This window comes from Euleptes europaea, chromosome 1 (genome assembly GCF_029931775.1).
Source record: "Euleptes europaea isolate rEulEur1 chromosome 1, rEulEur1.hap1, whole genome shotgun sequence".
In the NCBI taxonomy this organism is placed as follows: domain Eukaryota; kingdom Metazoa; phylum Chordata; class Lepidosauria; order Squamata; family Sphaerodactylidae; genus Euleptes; species Euleptes europaea.
Window position 1 is genome coordinate 130,015,647 of NC_079312.1, and position 21,376 is coordinate 130,037,022.

A 21,376-nucleotide genomic window follows, 5' to 3' on the forward strand; every position below is an offset into this window, starting at 1 on the left:
CAGCCCCACTTACTTTACAGGGTGTCTGTTGCAGGGAAGGGAAGGTGATTGTAAGCCGGTTTGATGCTTCCTTAAGTGGTAGAGAAAGTTGGCATATGAAAACCAACTCTTCTTCTTTTCCTGTAGATAAGTCAAGGTTGTGGCATCCTGTCTAAAGTTATCCTGCAGCTGCCAGTGACTTTAATTGTTTTTCCTTCCTTCCTTAGATGTTCCCTAGTTTCACTGCCCTCTGCTTATTGCATGAGGGTATACGCAATGTTCCCAGAAGTGGGTGACAGTGAGGGTGAGGAGCTACCCATCGTTTCTTTTCTAAAGAGGCAGCCACCTCCAAGAGATGAAGTAGTTGTCCTTTGCAGCTCGGATTCTGAGGACTCATCCACTCTATCTCCTGCATGGAAAAAGTCCTGTAGCAGACAAGGTTCAGCCGGAGCTGCTACTCATCTGCAAAAAATGGCAGAACTCAGCAGTGACAGTGAAGAGGATGAGGGCCCATTGCCCTTGGCTGAAAGGCTCAGGAAGAACCTTTCGAACACCAAGCCTTCTACAGTTGGGGCTTCATTTACTAGAATCCAGGAACCGAGAAACCAAGACTTGGTTGGGAGCAAGAGGCTATACTCAAATGATGAACAAGTAGCCGCTGCTTGCTGGGAGCAGTCACTGCCCAGAGCATCAGACATTGGGAGAAGAGCTGCACCAAATGCTTGGGAGTTGTCAGATAGTGACCAGGAAGTGGCTCCTAGGGTTCCTAAGAAACAATCTGTGAACCAGCTTTCAGTGTGTCTCTCTCAGTGCTCCGTAGAAAATGGAAGCCACCGCATGGCTGAGATGAGCCTGAAGTCCATCCCTCCTCCGACAAAAACAAAACACAGCCAGGAGGAGCTTGACAAAGCTCAGAAGAGAAAAGATCAAGAAAGTCGGAAGAGGTTACAGGAGCAGGAAAGAGAGAGGAAGAAGACTCTTGCCAATTTGCGGAAGGCTCAGAGGCCAGAAGAGTGTCAGAAACACATTCAAGTAGTGCTGGATCCAGGTATTGCCCTTTAATTCCTAGCTGTGTTAGGAGTTAACCTTTTACCCTCCCTACAGATTCCTGACCTCTATCCCCGCTTTAGGTCTTTTACAGGTAGAGGGTGGTGGACAGGTGCTTACCACTCTGCAGTGCATGGACTGTAGTTACGTCATAGAGAATCAAGCTGTTCCTTGCAGTATTACGTGGAGAAGGAAATCGGGACTAGCTCAGGTAGGGGAACACAGATCTTTCCCCCTTTCTATTTCTAGCACAAAAGGCTACGTTGGCAGACTGTTAACTGTCGGTGGTATTCCTGTGGTGACTTTGTTGCACTAACAAATCTTAATAAGCATATGTTTCAGGGTTCTCTTCTTTTAATCCTTGCAACACATGCACAAAATGGTTCATCCCTTTCCCAGCAATCTCTTCTGTGTTACCTGAGCAAATATCTCAAGAGTTACCTCCCTCATCACTACATCTTGTTGTAAATTGTAGCTCTATACCTAACAAAATAAAAGTCGAGCTGTAATGCAGGTACCGTGTTTCCCCGAAAATAAGACACTGTCTTATATTTATTTTTCCTCAAGCAGATACACTATGGCTTATTTTCAGGGGATGTCTTATTCCGAGGGAATCAGAACTGTCCTCCTTCTCGGCTCCCGTTCTCCCCTTACCACCCCCTTCTGGTCCCGCCCCCAGAGGCCCAGGCGCGCTGGTTGCCGGGCCTTTGAAGTGGCTGCGGGAGACTGCATCTGCTCAGCTGGGCTCCTCCTGGTCTTCTCCACACCAGCCCCGGGGTGCCTTATTTTCGGGGTATGGCTTATATTAAGCAAATGTTTAGAAATGCTGCTACGGCTTATTTTATGGGTATGTCTTATTTTCGGGGAAACACGGTAGTGGTAAATTTTTTGAGGATTGCTCCAGAATAGCATTCTGACACTGACGGTTTCAGTAGGTAGCAATAGTTCTCTGGATCCCCATTTTCTTATCAGATTGCTCACTAATTGCTCAAAGTAAAGCAAATTCCACAGTCTTCAGGTTGGATGTTATTTACAGTCCAGTTTTGCTTCATATAGTTTGACAGACAACTTTATTCTGCAGCTGCAATCACTTAAGTTTAATGGATGTATTGCATAGTAGTAGGATGCATTCTATGAAGAATTTGGCTTTCTTTGTTAGACCAATTTCAGAAGGTAGCCATGTTGGTCTGCAGTAGAACTGGTGTAGTGGTTTGGAGCGGTGGAGTCTGATCTGGAGAACTGGGTTTGATTCCTCACTCTTCCACATGAATGGCGGAGCTAATCTAGTGAACTGGATTTGTTTCCCCACTCCTACACACAAAGCTAGCTGGGTGACCTTGGGCTAGTCATGAACCCCACCTACCTCACAGGGTGTCTGTTGTGGGGAGGGGAAGGAAAGGTGATTGTAAGCCGTTTTGAGTCTCCCTTAAGTGGTAGAGAAAGTTGGCATATAAAAACCAACTCTTCTTCTAGGACAATTAGATTGGAGTCCACTAGCGCCTTAAAGACCAAAAGGATTTTCAAGGTATAAGCATTTGAGAGTCAAAGTTTCCCTTCGTCACGTTCCTACTCATGTCTGATGAAGGTCTCTAAGGTGCTACTGGACTCAAATGTATTCATCAGACCATATTCTGCCGTAATTGCAGTAGTGTTTTTCCACTGATAATTACCATTATTTTTATTTATTTTATAGTCTGCCTTTCTCACTAAGACTTGAGGCAGATTATAAAATATAAACACAATGCAATCAGACATAAGATGTCCAATAAAAATGTGATAGGACTAGGATTGTGTGTGTGTGTTAGTGCCGTCAAGTCGCAGCCAACTTATGGCGACCCCTTTTTGGGGTTTTCATGGCAAGAGACTAACAGAGGTGGTTTGCCAGTGCCTTCCTCTGCACAGCAGCCCTGGTATTCCTTGGTGGTCTCCCATCCAAATACTAACCAGGGCTGACCCTGCTTAGCTTCTGAGATCTGACGAGATCAGGCTAGCCTGGGCCATCCAGGTCAGGGCTTACAGAATGAGAAAACAATGCAAACAAAACTTGCTGTAAGATATAGCATGCCATAAACAATGCAGCAAATGGAACTCTTCTTTGTATTTTCATTGTGTTCTATTCTCCTTCGGTCCGTGGTGTTTGTATCTTAAGGCTGAAGAAGACAACTGGATAGAAGAACCTGACATTCTTGTTCTCATGCTCCTAGAAGAGTTTGTTCCCATGATCCAACACTATAAGCAGGTGAGGTCACTTCTAGCTGCTGCCCAGTTAGCTCATGACAAGTTTCATGGTACATTTTGGCAAAAAAAGCCCAATACTGAAAAACTGCAGACGTTTATTCTGACAGTCCTGGAAGAAGGATCACAGACTTTAAATGCTTTGTTTAGCTGTGAAATGTTTACTGGTTTATGAGTCTGAATGAATCGTGAGTCCTAGATGTAGCTTTGCTTGCAGAGACGATGTATAACTATAGGGATCTCGTTGAGTTATGGGATTTTGCCTTGGCCCTGAAAAGTATAATGTCTCCTTTTTTTAATAGGTTAATGTGGAAGGATCTGGTGTGACTCTGCAGAGTTTCGTGGCTAATGTAAAGAAGAAAATCCCTGGGAAAACTCTGGCACTGGCTGTAGTTGAACTGGAAAAATACTTCAGGTTAGAATTGTTTATTGTAGAGATTATGGATCCCCCCCCCCCCCCGGAATTAATTGATTTGTTTTTGTAGGGTGGATAGTTCTTTCCTGCTTTTGAACTCACTCGGCTATCATCTAAAGTAGGATGTGTTATTGGCATGTTGTTGTTGTTTTAGAAACGATGGCTTTATCAGCATGAATTCCTGGCAGACCATACTCTCTAGCTTACATTGTGTCATTGGGAAACCATGTTTGATAGCAAATCTTTGGCATATAAATAGATTTTTATATTTGCATCATTCACTAGGCCTAAATTCTCAGGCTAAGATGGGCTGGAAAAAAAAGTCAAGAATAAATGAGCAGGTTGGAGACAGGACCCAAGAATGAAGAATTAAAAGATTGAATCACTTCCCAATGTAGCCAAGTGGCATTGTATTAGGGGGCAGAGGATGCTGTCAAAGCAGAGCTGGTTGAGCACACCTTCATAGTGTATGTTGTGTTCTGGGGCCAGTTTTAGAATGGTTGTGGTTGGTAAAGTTGTTTCCTGTGGTCATTATTGCTGATCTTGCGTATGAGATGGCTCCTGGCTGCAACCTGCTATCGTTCCTGCCTCTGCGTATGGAGTAGTGAAGCAATGGATGAGAGAGAGATGCTTGTCACCATCCCTCACAGGAAGTTGCTTTCACTTGCCCATTCTCCAGGGAATGCAGACACGCAAGAAGTCTGTGGGGGGAGGGCTAGAAACATTCTCCTTTCCCCAGCTTCATGGGAGGGGGCTGCAGGCAACACAACATGGTTTGGCCAGGCCACATGCAGGCCATCTGCTGTGCACTCATACTGTAGACATATACACATACAACATATTTTCAAGCATTTGTTTCTTTAGCAGTGACTAATTTTGTCCACCGTTCATATGCTATAATGTGTATGAAGATAATACAGTATTGAATAGTTCAGAGTTTTCAATTTTTATATTTGATGATGTCTAGATATGTTGCTACCGTTATTTATGGCCATGTGAGACTGTTTCTGTCCAAATTACACAATTGTTTTTTTTGTTTTGTTTTTTACTATTTTTGGATTTTATTTGATTTGTACCACGCTCTTTCCTGGCAAGCCAGGCTCAGGGCAGCTGACAAAATGTAAATACAATATGGATAAAACTACACAATCTTTGTTTACTATTCTCAACATCTATTATTTTGCTTGCCACACAGATAGCCAAAAACAAGTTATATGTACTTCAGGTAGCATAGGGTATAGTCTGCAGTTCTTTCTATTTCTGAAATTGGCTATATTTGTATATTTTATTGTAGAAAATTAAGGCATGTATCCTTTTAAATTTCATAAATATGAAAAATAGTACAATGTGTTTTATGTTTAAAGCAGTTCAATAAATTTGACTTTCATACTTCACCCCCCACCCCCCGGGCTTCAAAATTTCTAGAAATTTTACAACTTTAGCCTAAATGAGTCTAAATGCAGTAAGTCCTCCCCATTGTTTCATATAAAAAGATCTATTGTACAAACCCAGAGCATATTTTCCTGGGGAGAAATCCATTATTGGCCACTCATGGGTGTGTGCGCTTACTGAGGTAATCAAACTTGTCTGAGAACTTCTTTGTAGTTCTGCCACTCACTGTGCTTCTGCCCCTTTCTGGGCATAACAGACTATAAATTTAGGTTTTTGTCTTCTCAGTTGTCACAAGCAGAAGCAACAAAAAAGTCTCCAGCAAGCCATACCTAACTGCAGTGAGGCACAGGAGCAGAGCAAACAAAGGAATCGGAAAGGGAAGGCCATTCCGACCCCAAAGTTATCCAGAGTGGATGTGGAAGAAGTGAGTGAGTTTGGAGCAGTAGGCCTGGGTTTTTTACAGGACATCTCTGCAGTAGTTAAGTTTCCTCCCACAAAAAAATTCTGCAGGGAATTATACCCTTCAGCTGCCAGGCATTTGACCTCGTACCTACCAACCCACACGAAGGTCTAACTGTGCCATGGCTGGAGAGCATAGCAGGACACAGTGGCTGAAGAAACCAGCCACATTGTGGGTCACAGCTGATTTACTTATTTAGTAGAGGTATAGGCTGCTAAGATGGCTAACAAAGTACAGTAATGAACAATAAAAGCTTTTCTTTTTTTAGAAATTTGTACTCTGCTTTTTGCCCCCAAAGGGATCCAAAGTGACTTATAGCATCATCCTTCCTCTTGCATTTAATCCTTGCAGCAACCCTGTGAGATAGGTTAGATTGAGCAAGAGTGGCTGGCTCAGGGGTCACCTGGCCAGCTTCCATGGCCATGGGGATTCAAACCTGGGTGTCTCACATTCTCTGCCACTCTAACCAGTATAGCAAACTGGTTCTCTGTTAAAATAAAAGCCTGGGTAGAGAGAAATGTTCTGGCCTGGCACCAAAATGACAATATGGAGGTGCCAAATGGGCCTTCTGGGGAGATGACATCCCAAAGGTTAGTAGTAGAAAAGAGCAAGAGTCCAGTTGCACCTTAAAAGACTAACAAAATTTCTGGCAGAGTAGGAGCTTTCATGAGCCACAGCTCACTTCTTCAGATACCAAAAGTTGTAAAGGAGGAGGCAGTCTTTTAAATACTGAGGTATTGTGACTGACAGTCAGTATTATAATTCAGGCTGGCTGGCAGTTTGTTTGAACATTGGAGAACCAGCCTTGAAAAGCAGTTTGCCTGATCTTATATTAGATACTACACTTTCTTACAGGAAATGTACTTTTGTAAGGTGAGGGGAATGGTTAAGACTGTTTAGTGTACTGAAGAGGTGATTTGGGTACAGTAGTGACATTGTTCCATATTCCCAAGGTAAGCTGCTTTGCTCACCATTTAGTTTTTGCATTTGCAGGCTTTAGTAGGGCTACAGCTTCACACGGGCATCCAGGTTCGAGTCCTCGAGAGCTGGAAGGAGTTTGCCGATTTTGCCGGCATGTTCACCAAGGCTGTAGCTGAAGCACCATTCAAGTGAGTGAGAAATAAAGATGCATTTTTTCTCGGGGTGTTTTCCTGGGGATATGTCAACAGCCTCAATTTAAGGGGATGCTGCTGGAGATGGAACCATCAGTCTCCAGTGCGAGGCCTTTTACTGAAACATGAAACACTGGTTCTTGAAGTGAGGCCTCAGTGGAAGTCTGCAGGACAGCCTGAGGTAAAGTACTCTGTGCAGCAATTCTCTATTGACACCTTCAGTTTGCCACTGCTGCCACCTTAGGGCCAGATATTGCTTAAGAAGCTTGTGTGGACCCCTGCCAGGACCTCTTACACTTTCCTACCTTTTCTCCCAGCTCTTCTGATGTCATCGAGACCTTCTGTTTCATCCATGTCTAGGCCTCTGCCTGAACCAGCACCATCTTTAGGTTATGTCACGTGTTACAGAAAAGTTAGGTCCCTGTGTTTGCAGGGCAGGTTGAGTGTCTTCTTTATAGTACTTGAGAAGCACTTGCATGTCTGAAATAGATCTGTGAGTTGCAATTGGCTGAGGCTCTTGAATGCATTTCCTGTATGCTTTCAGGCATACAAATACTACAGGAAAGACAGTTGCCTGGTAGTAGATACTCAGAAGGCTGTTCCTGCTACACCACTCCTGGAACTGGGTTATCGCATTCAGTCTGTCTTCACATGTTTAAAATACTTTGTTTGCATTGGAATAGCCTTTCCTTGCTCATTAGATTGCATTTCTCCTTTGCACCTTTTGCAGAAGAGAACGGGATAAAACCAGCTTTTCCTTCTGCTTGGAGGGTGACTGGATTGGAGGTATAAAGGTAGACCGCTCTGGAAAGGGGCTGCTGCAAGTCTGGAAGAGACAGCTTCAGCAGTTTAATCGAGTCAGTCTAGAGATGGCCAATGCCATCGTGGCCAAATACCCTTCTCCACTGCTCCTTGTACAGGTAAGCTATTCAGCTGCAACAAGAATAGTTATGAGTATTTCATGTTGAGATATGGCATCTGAACCATGCCATGTTTTGCACGTTGAAATTCTCATTCTGCTTTGAAACATCCAACAAAGTCCACAATCCACATAGGGAACCCAATTCTGGGAAGCAAAATAAAAATGCACATTTGTCTAGTATAGCTTCTTTTATGTGGAATATTCATAGTCTTGGAACAATATAATAGGGTTGCAAGTTACTTGCACTGCTTGATGGAGACTTAGCCCAATGTATTGGTCTTATGTTGCTTTTAGCATGGTTCTGGTGGCAAAGCCTGAGAAAATATATGCTAGATCCCTTCATAGTTGTGAGATGGTATTTGTGACTTTCTCAAGAGTACTTCAAGGTACATATGGAACCAGGAGTGAAAAGTGACTCTTCTGCTTTCTCTGATCTAGGTAGTAGATGGCAATCTATGATCTGTGTTACTTAGGCTTCAAAATGGCTTTGGTCAGATCCTATTAGAAGGCATGCATGAGTTTTTTAAAGACATGTCAGCATCTCATGATTTTCAGGTATCCAGCTCATCACAAAATTAGAACTTATTCTACGAACAGTATCTAGTATCTAAAGCACCCTGTGAAATATCTATCCGTTTTTTTGTGCATGCTTACTCTCCCAAAAAGAGATTCTATCACCTTGCTACATAGTTTATTCCACTACTCAAACACTATAATAGTTAGGAATGCATTCCTAATATCAGACTAAACTTCCTTCTGCCGTATCACCTCCTCCCTACGCAGCTGTTTACTGCTCTCATGAGTGGAAATTAGGAAGTGAGTCTTTGGTTATGAGTAGGTAAGTAGACAAATAGACTGGTTTAGGTTGCACTTTTACTGTCGTGATGCAGAAACTGCTACATCTTAAACAGTGAGGCAATTAGGTTACATATTTGGGAAAATATGAGAATTCATAGTCAATTTGACTACTGCTACATGATAAGTTTATTCCTTCAGTGAGCCAGTCCTTGTCTGTGTTACATCTAGGCCTACAGGACCACCCCCTCTGAACGGGAGCGACAGAATCTTCTTGCAGAAATACCTGTACGTCGTGGTGATGGTGTTACTGCCACTACGAGGCGGGTTGGTCCGGAGCTCTCCAAACGGATTTACTTACAGATGACTTCCCATAATCCTAACCTTTCACTGGATGTTACTGGATGAACCAAAAATATAGACGTAAAGCCGAGTATCTGTACAAACTATTCATTTTATTCTTGTGGGGGCGGGAAGCATTAAACATTTCTGAAAATATAAAAGTTGCTTAGAGCCTGGAGAGGAGAAATGTCCCTGCTTGTTGTTCCTGTCTTTACAGAAGTCTTCTCAGCCAACAATCCCAAATCTATCTTCGTCCATTCCAACAACTTTTTCTTTCATTTGTGATAGTGGCAGTCTTGCAAATAAACTTTTTTTTTGGAAAAAGCAGCTGTTACCTCAAATGTACTTGTACAAACTGCTATATAATCACAAGCAGTATATAGCTATCGCATACTATCAGTAGTAAGCTCAAAGCAGAATTGCGAAAGTTAAGCTGTCTGTGAATGATTTGGAATTCACATTCTGGTTTCAACGTAGAGTAACCTATCCACCAAACTGGATTATTCTCCTTTCATTCCATAGGTTATATAAGGCCTTAAACTGCACACTCTTGTTTGCAACAGCCCAACCTATAATCAGTGCATATTGGACAAGAGGTTTGATCATACTTCAAGGCACAATGGATTATGGAATTTGGGTAACAGCAACATAGAGTAGGACAGGAATTTTATTAAGCTAAATCTTTGAGGGTATTTCTTTTCTGAAGACTTTCTTGACAATGGGTATGTATTGGCTTAATTTGATAACGTAGATATCACTGATTCCACTGTGTCTCCCTTATGCTGCTTTCCTGTTAGTTGTCTCTTAAGGCCTTGCCTTGTTCAAATCCTGTGCATGTTTATCCTGAAGTCTCACTAACTTCAATTGGACTTGCATCTTAGTAGTCTGCTTAGAGGGAGATATCTTTGGCAGATAGCTAACAGCAATTTTTAAATGTGGCTAAAGCTGATAAGTGCTTAGACAATTTTGGTTGAGAATGTTGCCTGCAGAACTTTGTTTTCCTATGCTTGCTTGCTTGACACTTGGGGACATGCAAAAGATAAGCAAGTTCCCTCTGCCCTTGGATGAAGATTCTAAAAGGGCATATTAACCTTTATACTTAAAGAAATATGCCCTATTAGGATCTTCATCCATGGACAAAGGAAGGTTTGCTTATTCTTCACTGTCTTGCAAGCATAGGAAAACAACGTTGAGCAGGTGGCTCTGACATTCCAGATTGAGGAATAATTAATTGTATCATGTTCCCAGGTGTATGCAAATTCAAGCTCTAAGACTAATAAAAAGGATCTTGTTGGGTACCAGCATTAAGTAAGTGTATGCAAACAGAATTTCAAAAAGTAACAGTTTTTAAACAGTGAAATGATTTTTTTGCTAAGATGGAACTTATTTGGCCATTTTCCTTGGTAGAAAACAGTTTGGGGAAAGGTAGGGTTATGGCAAATATGATATGCATGAAGGGTTTAGATTAGAGGCTATGGTGTGGAAAAACAACAAGCTTCCACCTCTGATTCATACACTTCAGTTTATGAGTAAAAATATATATTGATAACATTTACCACATCAATTCCACTCTCCATTGTATGGGGTCACTGAGTCATCCCATATAGTGTTTGTTCCCTACAGCATTACGACATTTAAAGACTACATATACAACATTTTCTTAAGAGATGACAAACAGACCACCTCTCAGAACAAGGCTAGATGTTAGGCCTGTACGCAAGCAACCCTTTATTTCCTTGCAACATAGAAAAGGCTCTTCTATGGAGAGAGGAAATGGCAACGAGTTCTAATTAGCCGCAGCAGCTGCACAGGAAGGGAACTGGACAAGTGATTCTGTTCTGCTTGAAGGAGGCCACCAAAGCCAATGCTGAATGACTAAAGGCAATTTTCACCAGGGCAAAATTCCATAGGAATTCTGACTGTGCTGATATAGAAAACAGTTGAAGGAGTTCTTCAGGGCTGAGCCAGCATCACTGCTGTGAGTTTGGCTGCAGGACGTTCCGCAGGATTCTGTGACTCTGCACAGTGGCAAGTGCGTCTTCGTAGAGCATGTTGACGCTGAGGCACACAGACTTGTGCTGCAGATCTGTGAAGTTGCAAATGGCCAAAGTACTGAGGGCGCTTAGCAGCAGGAACAGCAGCATCTTCAGCAGGATCCCATACCAAGAACGTTTGTGTTGATGTTGCTTTGATGAATGGGAAACTGAGAGTTCTTTAAAAAGGGGAGAAAGAAAAATAAGTGAACCGAATATCAAATTCTGTTCTGCATAAAAATGAAACCACCCCCTTATCAGGAAGCTCTGTCATCAGCTTAATGGAATATGAGCATATATCCTATTATTAGAAGATAAGTTCATCAGATAGGGTAGCTGAACCTGGCATCTACTAAACTTGAGTGCTAGAAAATCCTGGTTTTGCTGAGAAGGTTGGATTCATAACCATTTATTCAACAATGGATCACTGTAGGTACTAGAATTACACAGAAATCGTAACAGTGCAGAAGACTGCTACTTTCATATCAGCCTTCAGCACTGGGCACACTGCAGGGGAAAACAATATGTATTTTGGTTTCCACACCTTAATCAGTAGTGTTAACCAAGGATGCAGACACTCCATTCTTATTTCTGACAGATGTCTCTCAAGCTTAGCAACAATGAGTTCTTGCCCTCTAGCGCAGGGGACAGAAAATTCATTATTTTACTGAAGTGTTTATTACTTGGGGAAAGCGTGCTTTGCTCAAAAAGATTCCCAGCAACTCCAGCTAAAAAAAGATCCCAATTAGCATTGCAAGTTACAGTCAACAATAGTGGGTAAGATAAGGCAAGAGTCTGATTCAGTACAAGGCAGCTTCATATGGTCTTTTCCCATACTCAGGGTTTCCTATGCATGTTATCAGCCTTAAGTAATTTTTTTAAATAGAACATGTTGAACATTAATTACAACAGAACAAATGTAATATTTAGTCAAGCTATGCTTTTTTCCACTTGGATTCTCACACTGAATCTGAGGCTAGTGCAAATAATTCAGATTTACATTTTATTAACCAATTATTTATTCCAGGACATCTACTTCAAAACTGGAAGACGGATATATTGAGTGGGACATATATTTTAGCTTATACTGGGACTGAAATTCATAAACATCAGCACAACTTTAACAGGAAAGAAGAGAGTTTAAGAATGAATAAGGCTTGGCTTCCTGTCTTGAAAACCTCCAGTCTAACAAAGACTACAGTCAACAATAGCCATGCAGATTAGCTTTGGATTTCACACATTAACAGATCACTTCAGGATACAATGGTTCCATATTAACATACCACACCCTCGTTAGCACATTACCTTTGTTACTTTTTGCAGGACAGTGATTCAGCTCAAACCCAACCCCTTTCTGACTATATATTACTCTTCCTACACACTTGACACTGAGAGACACTGTCTTTCAGTGTTACTCCTCTGAAGATGCCGGCCACAGCTGCTGGCGAAACGTCAGGAAAAAAAATATCAAGACCACGGTTACACTGCCCGGATAACCTATGAGAACCAATTATACTGGGATTGCCTCATTATGTTATGCTTAAATACCAGGCATAGGTTTCAAAACAGCTCATCTACACAGGCTCTCAACCCTTCTTTGATTTCCGAGAGATGGCCTCGTGCCCCTTAATCTACACCTCTGCATAGCACTAATGGCAGCACTGAGGCCATTCTGAGTTACTTATTTAGACATCCTATACAAGTTTCTCCCCTGCAGTTACAGGGCTGTAACTATTGATCAAAGAATCTGTTTCTTGCTTCCAAATGACAGCAAGTAGGGTACACTGTTGCTGTAGTAGCTAAAAACAACTGCATTTAGTGATGTTTATGTGCACCGTCTTCTACTTTTGTAACCCATTTTCTACACTGGAACTTCATGCCTTATGCCTTCTTTGCATTGCTGGATGTCTTATGCTGTCTGATCAAATTTTTTACATTTTGTAATCACTCTTGAGTCTCATCAAGAAAGGCGGGCTATAAGTGAAGTGAATTAACTGTCAGTTGGACAAATGTAAGCCTGTCTGATGTGCAAAGTTGCTCTGTGTTCCAAATCACTGTTTATGACTGCACTGGTTTTACTTTTAAAAGTTGTATTTGTTTTGTAATTTGATTATGGGCTATAGGTGAAACGACAATTGAATTAAACTTGGATGAGATCAGGCATTTCAAGATAGTGTGGAGTCACTCCTTTGTGAGCAAGCCTCTATGCAAATAGCACAGCTGGAAGAAAGCCCCCTCCCCATTTTGCTTGCTTTCTCTTGCTTGCTACATCTCTTTTGACATATCAGCATTTCAAAATATGATCCTCCACCAGCAGCCAGAAATGGTACAATTTACTTTGCCACTTCGCCGCCATCACATGCCTTTCCATTTATTTGTTTTAAATATTTTTATGCCACCTTTCTACCCACCCCCAATGGTGATCAAAAACATTAAAACCAGCTATAAAAATACACACAATGTAATCGTGCATGTGTGAACTTGGCTTTAATCTCCCCACGAAGAAGCAAGACATTATGTAATAACTTTTCACAAACACATTGAAGATGATGTTCATCTATTTGTTACTCTGTCTAACCTTATAGTTTAACCACATACAGAGTTTTGTACTTACTTGGATTCTCACCATTTTCTTTCTTTCTATGTTTATCTATTTCCTGCTTTGCAGCTTTCAGAGCATCATATTCCCTTCTCCTGCGTTCCTTCTCCTCTGCCTTTTCCCTCTTCCTCAGTTCCCGCTCTTGGGCCTCCCTTGCTCGTTGCTCTGCTTCACGTCTCTTCTCTAGTTCTAAGCAATGAAGCAAACGCAAGGTGTCCTCACTCATTTTAGAAAGTGCTCCCATCAGTACCCCCCATCATATCATGCTGATTGTTAGAGAATGACAGAAAAATCATCTCCAGGGCCATTTGGCCAGTAAAGAAATGCCACTAAGTAAACCCCTCAGCTGATACTCATAGAATAAAATGATCTTGTGGGAATATCACCTGACAAAAATTCCAGCAATTTGTTATGCATTACATGTTTTTCCCATTTTCCATCCAAAGTGGTTAGGATATCCCTCACAACAATCTCATGAGATGGAATAAAAGGCTGAGAGAAAGTGACTGTTCCAAAGTTACCCAGACACTCTGCAGTCAAGTGGAAATTTCTGTACCTAAGCCCGGTACATTAGCCAGTTGCCTGGCCTGGCTAGCTTGACCTTGGAAACTAAGTAGTCAGCCCTTGTTAATACTTGGATGTGAGACCACCAAGGAACTTTATAGTTACTATGCGGTGGCAGGCAATGGCAAACCACTTCTGAAAGTCTCTTGCCTTGAAAACCCTTTGGGGTCACCATAAATCAGCTGTAACTTGATGACATAAAAAAACATTACCCAATACTCCAGCTCAGAGGTTCCCAAACTTTTTGAGTCATGGAGCACTAATTTTCACCTAGCACCTAAACCAAATGACAGTAGTATTTTTCCTTCCGATGTCTTCATGGAGCACTAGGAGATATTTTGCGGAGCACCAAGTGCTCCACAGAGCACAGTTTGGGAACCTCTGCTCTAGCTGGTATACCACACTGACTTCCTATACAGTTGTACGTGCAGGTTCTTACCTTGGTCTGGAAACAATGTAAGGACTGCTTTCATATAAGGCTGCTCAATGGCTGCATCTGAGGCAAGGTGCATAGCGACCAGACACGCAGCCTTTTCTATGGTGGCATTTCACCCTCTTCATTTTTTGGTTTTTACTCCATTGCTAGGAGTTGACAACCTTTCCCAAGCAAGCTACCAGTATTGGACCATCTTTTCTTTTTGCAAACCAACGTGGCAAAAGATCTCCAGTCTGCTTCTCATCCATTTTGCTATATGAATTTTGAATAGTATATTTGAAACAGTATTTTCCATGCCTCTGAAGATGAAAACCGGCTCTTAGGTCACATATCACAAAGGTTATAAGCAGCCTACACACCACAAAGTGAGCTGGCTAACTAAAGCTTACCTCGCTCTGCTTGTAGCTTTCGCTGCCTCTCACGATCCAGCTCAGATTGGATAGATTTCACATACTGCAGAACCTTTGAGGCCCAAAAACAAATTACATGAGATTTGTTTTCTCATTGTTGTTTTAAGCACAGAAACAAGACAGCCATAAGTAGCAACAGGGATGCAATTTTAGCTCAGGACGCCCAGGACTAACTAAGGAAAGATGTACTGAAACCGTAAATTTGGCTAACTATTCTTGAAGGAGAACTGTGTCTCTGGTTGCTTTAATAAAGTAAGGGCTGGAAGACCAAAGGCTATATCTCATCCAGCTCCCAAGATCGACTTCCCACCTACATGGAGCAACTTACGCAATCCAGAGCACAGTGCCCCACAAGGAGAGAACAAAAATATGGAGTGGTGCCTGCAAAGCAAATAATTCCAGATGAATGAAGCAAGTGAGCAAAGTCACACTTTACAAAAAGGGGAAAAGCAAAACCCAGGCATCTAGCCAATTTGTCCTGGGAAATGATTCCTTCCCATGAAGCTAACAATTCAACTGGACCCTGAACATTAGCAATGTCACTTTTTCATACATGGCTCTTCAACAAGGGACTTCATCCATACAATTTCCCCTATATTTGCTCTTGAATCTTAAAGAGCAAAAGAAAGTAAAAAAGAAAAAGCAGGACCAGCGGCAGCATTAATGAGGATTAACATCCATGCACACATCCTCCTGAACAAGGGGGTTAAGGACCAGTGGCAATCTACCCTTCTGCAACTCTATCAGCATGAAATTTCTCTAGAGTGACCGCTGAAATGTCATTGGGTGTTTCCAAGACCATCACATATACACATACGTTGTAGCAAACACACACTGGAACAAACTAAATTAATTTGGAACGTCTCTGAAAATTCACACAATGAGCTACTGAATGCACCATTTTCTGTGTTTTATAATTATAATGTAATTACTTCACATTAAGCCTTAGGATACGATAGATACAAATCCAGCAATAGTAAATCCCCACTCTGTCACTGAAACATGCTGGGAAATCTTGGGCCATTCTCTCTCGGCCTAACCTTCCTCGCAGTACTTGGGAGGGGCTGTGGTTCAGTGGTAGAGCATCTGCTTGGCATGCAGAAGGACCCAGGTTCAATCCCTGGCATCTCCAGTTAAAGGGACTAGGCAGGTAAGTGATGTGAAAGGCCCCTGCCTGAGGCCCTGGAAAGCCGCTGCCGGTCTGAGTAGACAGTACTGACTTGGATGGACCAAGGGTCTGATTCAGTATAGGGCAGCTTCATGTGTACTTTTTGTTACAAGAATAACAATGGACACACGTATGTCTCCCTGAGCTACCTGGAAGGATAGCTGGGATAAAAATATCATAGACAGATCCCGCTTTTCAGTCAAAAACTGATGGCTGGCAGAAATCAACTACAAAAGGCAAAGCGTTCATCAGGGCTTCTCAGCAGAGCTGAATTCAAAATGATGGAAAGATGTCTGGCTGCTTCCTGCCCTCCTTTGACGGCCCTGTCAGTAATAGTTGGAAAGTGCTCTTAGCTGGAACTCGAGTTCAGGCACAATGGAAGAAGTGCAAGCTGCTTCCTGAAGAAACAACAGATACTATGAAGGCAAAAAGAAGGTGTCTAAATAAAAAGAAAACGCTAAGCAGCTTAACTTACCCTAATAGCAGCCTGTTTACACTGCTTTTCATCCAAGCAATCCCCAGCTACCTTAGCCAGTGTGGGATCCAGTGGGTTGTCTTTCAGATCCAGCCACTTCAGGTTCTGTGGAACAGGAACAAACACAGGACCAGACAAAGTCAATGGCCAGCATTTCCCAAGTTTTATTCCTTGGAGCCATTACTTATCCTATTACTACTACTTAAAGGGCCAGAGCAAACTTAAGAAGCACGGTTACATTAGAGACACGATCTCACAGACTAGGCTTAACCCCTTATTTCCAGAGTTTTCTAGACAAGGCTCATGCTGTGGGACAAACAACTGCTTTTGAGGCTTTAGTTCTACTATGGAGGCAGCAGATAACAAGACAAGTGCTACTAAACACATGCCTACTAGGGAACTGTTAACCCGTTAGCAAGAATAATACATTACCAAAGTTTTTGTTGACGAAAGCAACAGCAGCATGGAGCATAACTTTTTTAAAATAGCACTCCAAAGAGTTAAAATTAGTGTGAGAGCAAAGGAATGTCAGTAACAGAACTACAAAATATAGACCAAAGCCTCCAATCTTTTTGAGCCTGTGGGCACCTTTGAATTCTGACACAGTTTGGTGGAAGCAACCCTAAAATCATTGCTGCAGGAGACAAAGCCCCTCATGCAGAGGAAGCCACAGCGCAGGAGAGAAGAGGATAATTTTAAAAATACACTGGGAAAGAGAAGTGAGAATACCAGCAACACTGTGGTGGCAGCTGCTGCTGAAAGAGTGTTATTTTTATCTGCACTGCCAATCATATCTCCAGTGGCCACTCAGAAAACCTGCTGGGCAAGAGTGGTCCCACCCATTTTCTAAAAATAGTTGGTGGGCACAAGGAAAGGTATTGGTGGGTACCATGGTGCCCATGGGAGCCATGTTAGGGACTTGAGACACAGACCCTTAAACCAATGCCAGAGTTTCATGCAACAGTTCCTTTGAGAGGCAATAATGAATTAAAAGTGGGGCCGAAATATAAAAGTAGTAATTTTTTAAAAAATTATGTGTTTGTTTAAAACTTTACTCAGAAGTTATTTCAGTTTTTAGTGGGTGTGGAAACAGAATTTGGAAGGGAACCACCTTTCCCCCCCACCCACAAATCATGAGTTAAGAAATAACAACTACCTGACCAGTCTTAGGAAGTGATTCCCCTGTGCAAGAAGATGTTATGTGTTTACTAGCTATCTCTATTGATAAGGCTACAGAAATCACAATGCAGTTCACGGTACGGAATCTTAAAGAATCAAATCACAAACAGCCATCTAATTTCTCCATATGTGGAAATATGAACAGGAACTTAACAGAGCTACTAAGATTTCTCAAAGGCTGCTATAAATGTCTGCTAGAATGTGAACTTCTACCCACATTCACCAGGAAAACCAATTTTCACTAGAGAAATAAACATTTGAATAATTTTAAGTATGTTCTAGGATGAAATCCAAGACCAGACTTAATTTTGGGAGGGAAAGTAAGTGAATTACCTTGAGTTGTGCAAAACTAACTGGCAAGATAACTAATCGATTGTTCAGAAGGTCTAGGTGTTGCAAGTTAACCAAACGACCAAAGTCCGTGGGCAGCTGCTGAAGTTGATTTTTACTCAGGTCCAATTTCACCAAGTGGGTTAAACTGCAGAAGTCTGACTGGAACCCAAATACAAGGGGAAAAGATTTCAACCACCATCTTATCTAAAAGCTGAGACATATAGAAACCTGAACCAAGAAGAAAACACAAAAAGGCCCACATACCCTGGTCTCTCTTTTCCAAGGTTTTTTTTTTTTTTACTTCCAACCTTCCTCCAAGAATCTCAGGGCAACCTACATGTTTCCCCGATTTTATTCTCACAGCAACTTTGTGAGGTAGATTAGGCTGAGAGATGGTGACTAGCCCAAAGGCACCAACAGTGCTATCCTAAGCACAGTTACACCCGTCTAAATCCATTGCTGCTGATGGGCTCAGATGACTGCAACTATGCTCAGGTTGGCACTGCCAAGCTTTGTGACAGAGTGGGAATTTGAACCCAGGATTCACCAGTCCATCCCAACAATTACATAAGACAGGCTCTTCCTATTGTGACTTCCCTCACGCTAGGGAAGAGAAAAATGGACACACACATTGAGCTTCCTTTAGTCATACAAAAATAAGATAATCATAGGTCCCGTAGCTACCAATGAAAGGATCCACAGTCCAATTCCAGAAACTTTGACACCAAAGTTTCTCCTCAACTTAGTCCCTTAATATTGTCGAAGGCTTTCACGGTCAGAGTTCATTGGTTCTTGTAGGTTATCCGGGCTGTGTAACCGTGGTCTTGGTATTTTCTTTCCTGACGTTTCTCCAGCAGCTGTGGCCGGCATCTTCAGAGGAGTAACACTGAAGGACAGTGTCTCTCAGTGTCAAGTGTGTAGGAAGAGTAATATATAGTCAGAAAGGGGTTGGGTTTGAGCTGAATCATTGTCCTGCAAAAAGTAACAAAGGTAATGTGCTAACCATTGTCCTGTAAGTATCAAGATAATGTGCTAATGAGGGTGTGGTATGTTAATATGGAACCATTGTATCCTGAAGTGATCTGTTAATGTGTGAAATTACCTTTGTTACTTTTTGAAGGACAATGATTCTGCTCAAACCCAACCCCTTTCTGACTATATATTACTCTTCCTACACACTTGACACTGAGAGACACTGTCCTTCAGTGTTACTCCTCTGAAGATGCCTGCCACAGCTGCTGAAGAAACGTCAGGAAAGAAAATACCAAGACCACGGTTACACAGCCCGGATAACCTACAAGAACCAATTAGCCCCTTAATATTGCTAACTTTCCGACATCTTCCATTGACAGACTTGTAATCTCTCACAATTGTAGCTGTCCACCCACCCTGAGATTAAAGGATCTGCCATGAATAGGTGGCATGCATATCTTCATTCTCCAAAAAAAGTTAGGTGTACCGCACCTACTTCTCACCATATGCCACTGATCAACATCAACCTTTAAGGCCACAACAACCGAATGAGAATTACAACTTCCTATAGTAAAACATTCCCACCTTGAGTAGGCTTTATTTACACTATTTCTACATGAAAAGGCTGTAAAAGGGGCAAGGTTACAACTTACTGGTAAAGAGGTGAGGTTGTTACAGGACAGGTCCAAAACAGTAGCCTTTGGAAGCCCTGCCTGAAAGAGAAGCAATGAACCAAATTAACTCTATCAGCTAGCCGCAGTACTTGTAAAGTCTGAATACGGGCCCAAGAAAACTTCCAGCAACAAGAGTTTCCAGAATACTTCACTTGCAACAAACATAGATAAATCTTTTCAAGCAGCTTCATATTTAAAGCCGCCAACAAATCATATTTTACAAATGCTGATTTTGATCACAGTTCCCCCCATTTATGCCAATTTTGTGTTTCTGCTGCAAGATCTGTCAAATGAGTTAGAAGCAACTTGTGTTCTTTTGAAAGCTGGCCGCCCAAGCTAAGCAAATTTTTCTGCTCACCTGTTCATTATCCATTCCAGAAAGAGAATTTGTTAATAGCTATTTGCTTACAGAGGTCAAGAGAAAATGGTAACTCAGCAGCAGCACATACGCTATTTTGGCTAGGATTCCTTTTTGTTATATTTCTACTACAATTACTTGCACATGCCTTGGAAACAAAGTGGTAAATCAACCTACCTTTATGACAAGTCTGTTCCCTAAAATCTACAGACTATACAGATTTCAAGGCTGTTCCTTTCTTCAAGTTGTGAGGCGAAAAGAATACCTATCCTCAAACAGATACACTTATATTGTCGAAGGCTTTCACGGTCAGAGTTCATTGGTTCTTGTAGGTTATCCGGGCTGTGTAACCGTGGTCTTGGTATTTTCTTTCCTGACGTTTCTCCTACTTTCCTTGCCTCAGCCCTCCATAGCTGCCATTCCCCCTACTCCACCAGAGGGCCTTTTCATACATTTAAAAAGAATTAGTAATTGACATATTGCCTCTCCTTTTTTTACTGTCAAGTCACAGTTGACTTATGGCGACCTCGTAGGGTTTTCAAGTGTCACTTGACACTGAGAGACACTGTCCTTCAGTATTACTCCTCTGAAGATGCCTGCCACAGCTGCTGGCGAAACGTCAGGAAAGAAAATACCAAGACCACGGTTACACAGCCCGGATAACCTACAAGAACCAAGATACACTTATGTTTTACAAGTAAATCTAAAATTGTGATATATTATCCAGCTTCTCGGTGTATATTCAAGACCTTACTAGAGCCATTACATTCGTAGATACTGCACAGATTCCCACAATCTCTTGACATGTATTAATTTCCATAAGAAAACGGATACCAACCAGCTCTTTAACTGGCACCTCATTCAAGTCACACAAGCTTAAGTCCAACTCATTGCCTTCCAGTTTGTCCTTCAGATTCACTCCTTTTCCTCCGGATTTTGCCATGACCTTCAACGAAGCAGATTTTGTCCAAGCAGCTAACTAACGCTTGTGCTCCTGAGAAGGTAGAAAGAGTAAAGGTGTGCTCTAGTTAATCAAGAATTCCTTATACACACTTCAGAGTCAATATGTATAAGTTCTCACAGTACAAGGGTGGCAGCAGTCATGAAGCAATGCACCTGCTTCTCATCGGCAAAAAAAAACCCTGGTCACAGTTATTTTTCTAATTGTCATGTTAGCAATGGGAATTTTTTGAGCAACTGATATGACAAGAAAATCCTTGAACTACCCCCTCTCCAACTTAGCTGTATGGTGGAAGGACTGTTTCCTAGGGAAAATATTAGGTCATTATGGCTCTTGGACTGTTGCCAAATCTGCTAAAGTTCACACTAGTGGTACAGGAGGGTTTTGTAACATAAAAGCCTACCACTTTTTTTTACAAATGATGGCAAGAACCCTAGAAAAATCAATTCCCTATGGTCTCCAGCTCCTCGGATGTTGCTACAGCAGCATTAACCCATTCTGTGCCTGGGAGAGTG

At 41.9% G+C, this 21,376-nt stretch overlaps 2 protein-coding genes across 2 annotated transcripts; one reads left to right on the forward strand and one right to left on the reverse strand.

Moving 5' to 3' along the window:
• Positions 1-255: 255 nt before the first annotated feature.
• EME1 (essential meiotic structure-specific endonuclease 1) lies at positions 256-8,765 on the forward strand. The gene is made up of 8 exons (XM_056863432.1): positions 256-1,027; positions 1,110-1,237; positions 3,176-3,265; positions 3,564-3,676; positions 5,354-5,492; positions 6,522-6,637; positions 7,371-7,560; positions 8,589-8,765. The coding sequence occupies exons 1-8, from the start codon at positions 256-258 to the stop codon at positions 8,763-8,765; spliced, it is 1,725 nt and encodes a 574-aa protein (XP_056719410.1).
• A 1,891-nt stretch (positions 8,766-10,656) lies between these two features.
• Positions 10,657-20,870, reverse strand: LRRC59 (leucine rich repeat containing 59). The gene is made up of 7 exons (XM_056862931.1): positions 20,739-20,870; positions 19,522-19,581; positions 17,897-18,055; positions 16,385-16,489; positions 14,721-14,793; positions 13,347-13,520; positions 10,657-10,911 (listed from the first exon to the last, which is right to left on the reverse strand). The coding sequence occupies exons 1-7, from the start codon at positions 20,841-20,843 to the stop codon at positions 10,670-10,672; spliced, it is 918 nt and encodes a 305-aa protein (XP_056718909.1). The 5' UTR covers positions 20,844-20,870; the 3' UTR covers positions 10,657-10,669.
• Between the last annotated feature and the right edge of the window lie 506 nt (positions 20,871-21,376).

Bases quoted from the DNA above. Each gene is read 5' to 3' on its own strand.
- EME1 (XM_056863432.1), top strand. From the start codon at position 256: ATGTTCCCAGAAGTGGGTGACAGTGAGGGTGAGGAGCTACCCATCGTT. The intron at 1,028-1,109 runs GTATTGCCCTTT...TCCCCGCTTTAG, and splicing joins TCAAGTAGTGCTGGATCCAG to GTCTTTTACAGGTAGAGGGT. The intron at 7,561-8,588 runs GTAAGCTATTCA...TGTTACATCTAG, and splicing joins CTCCACTGCTCCTTGTACAG to GCCTACAGGACCACCCCCTC.
- LRRC59 (XM_056862931.1), bottom strand. From the start codon at position 20,843: ATGGCAAAATCCGGAGGAAAAGGAGTGAATCTGAAGGACAAACTGGAA. The intron at 16,490-17,896 runs GTAATTCACTTA...CCTGTTCCACAG, and splicing joins TTAGTTTTGCACAACTCAAG to AACCTGAAGTGGCTGGATCT. The intron at 13,521-14,720 runs GTAAGCTTTAGT...TTCATTGCTTAG, and splicing joins AAAGCTACAAGCAGAGCGAG to AACTAGAGAAGAGACGTGAA.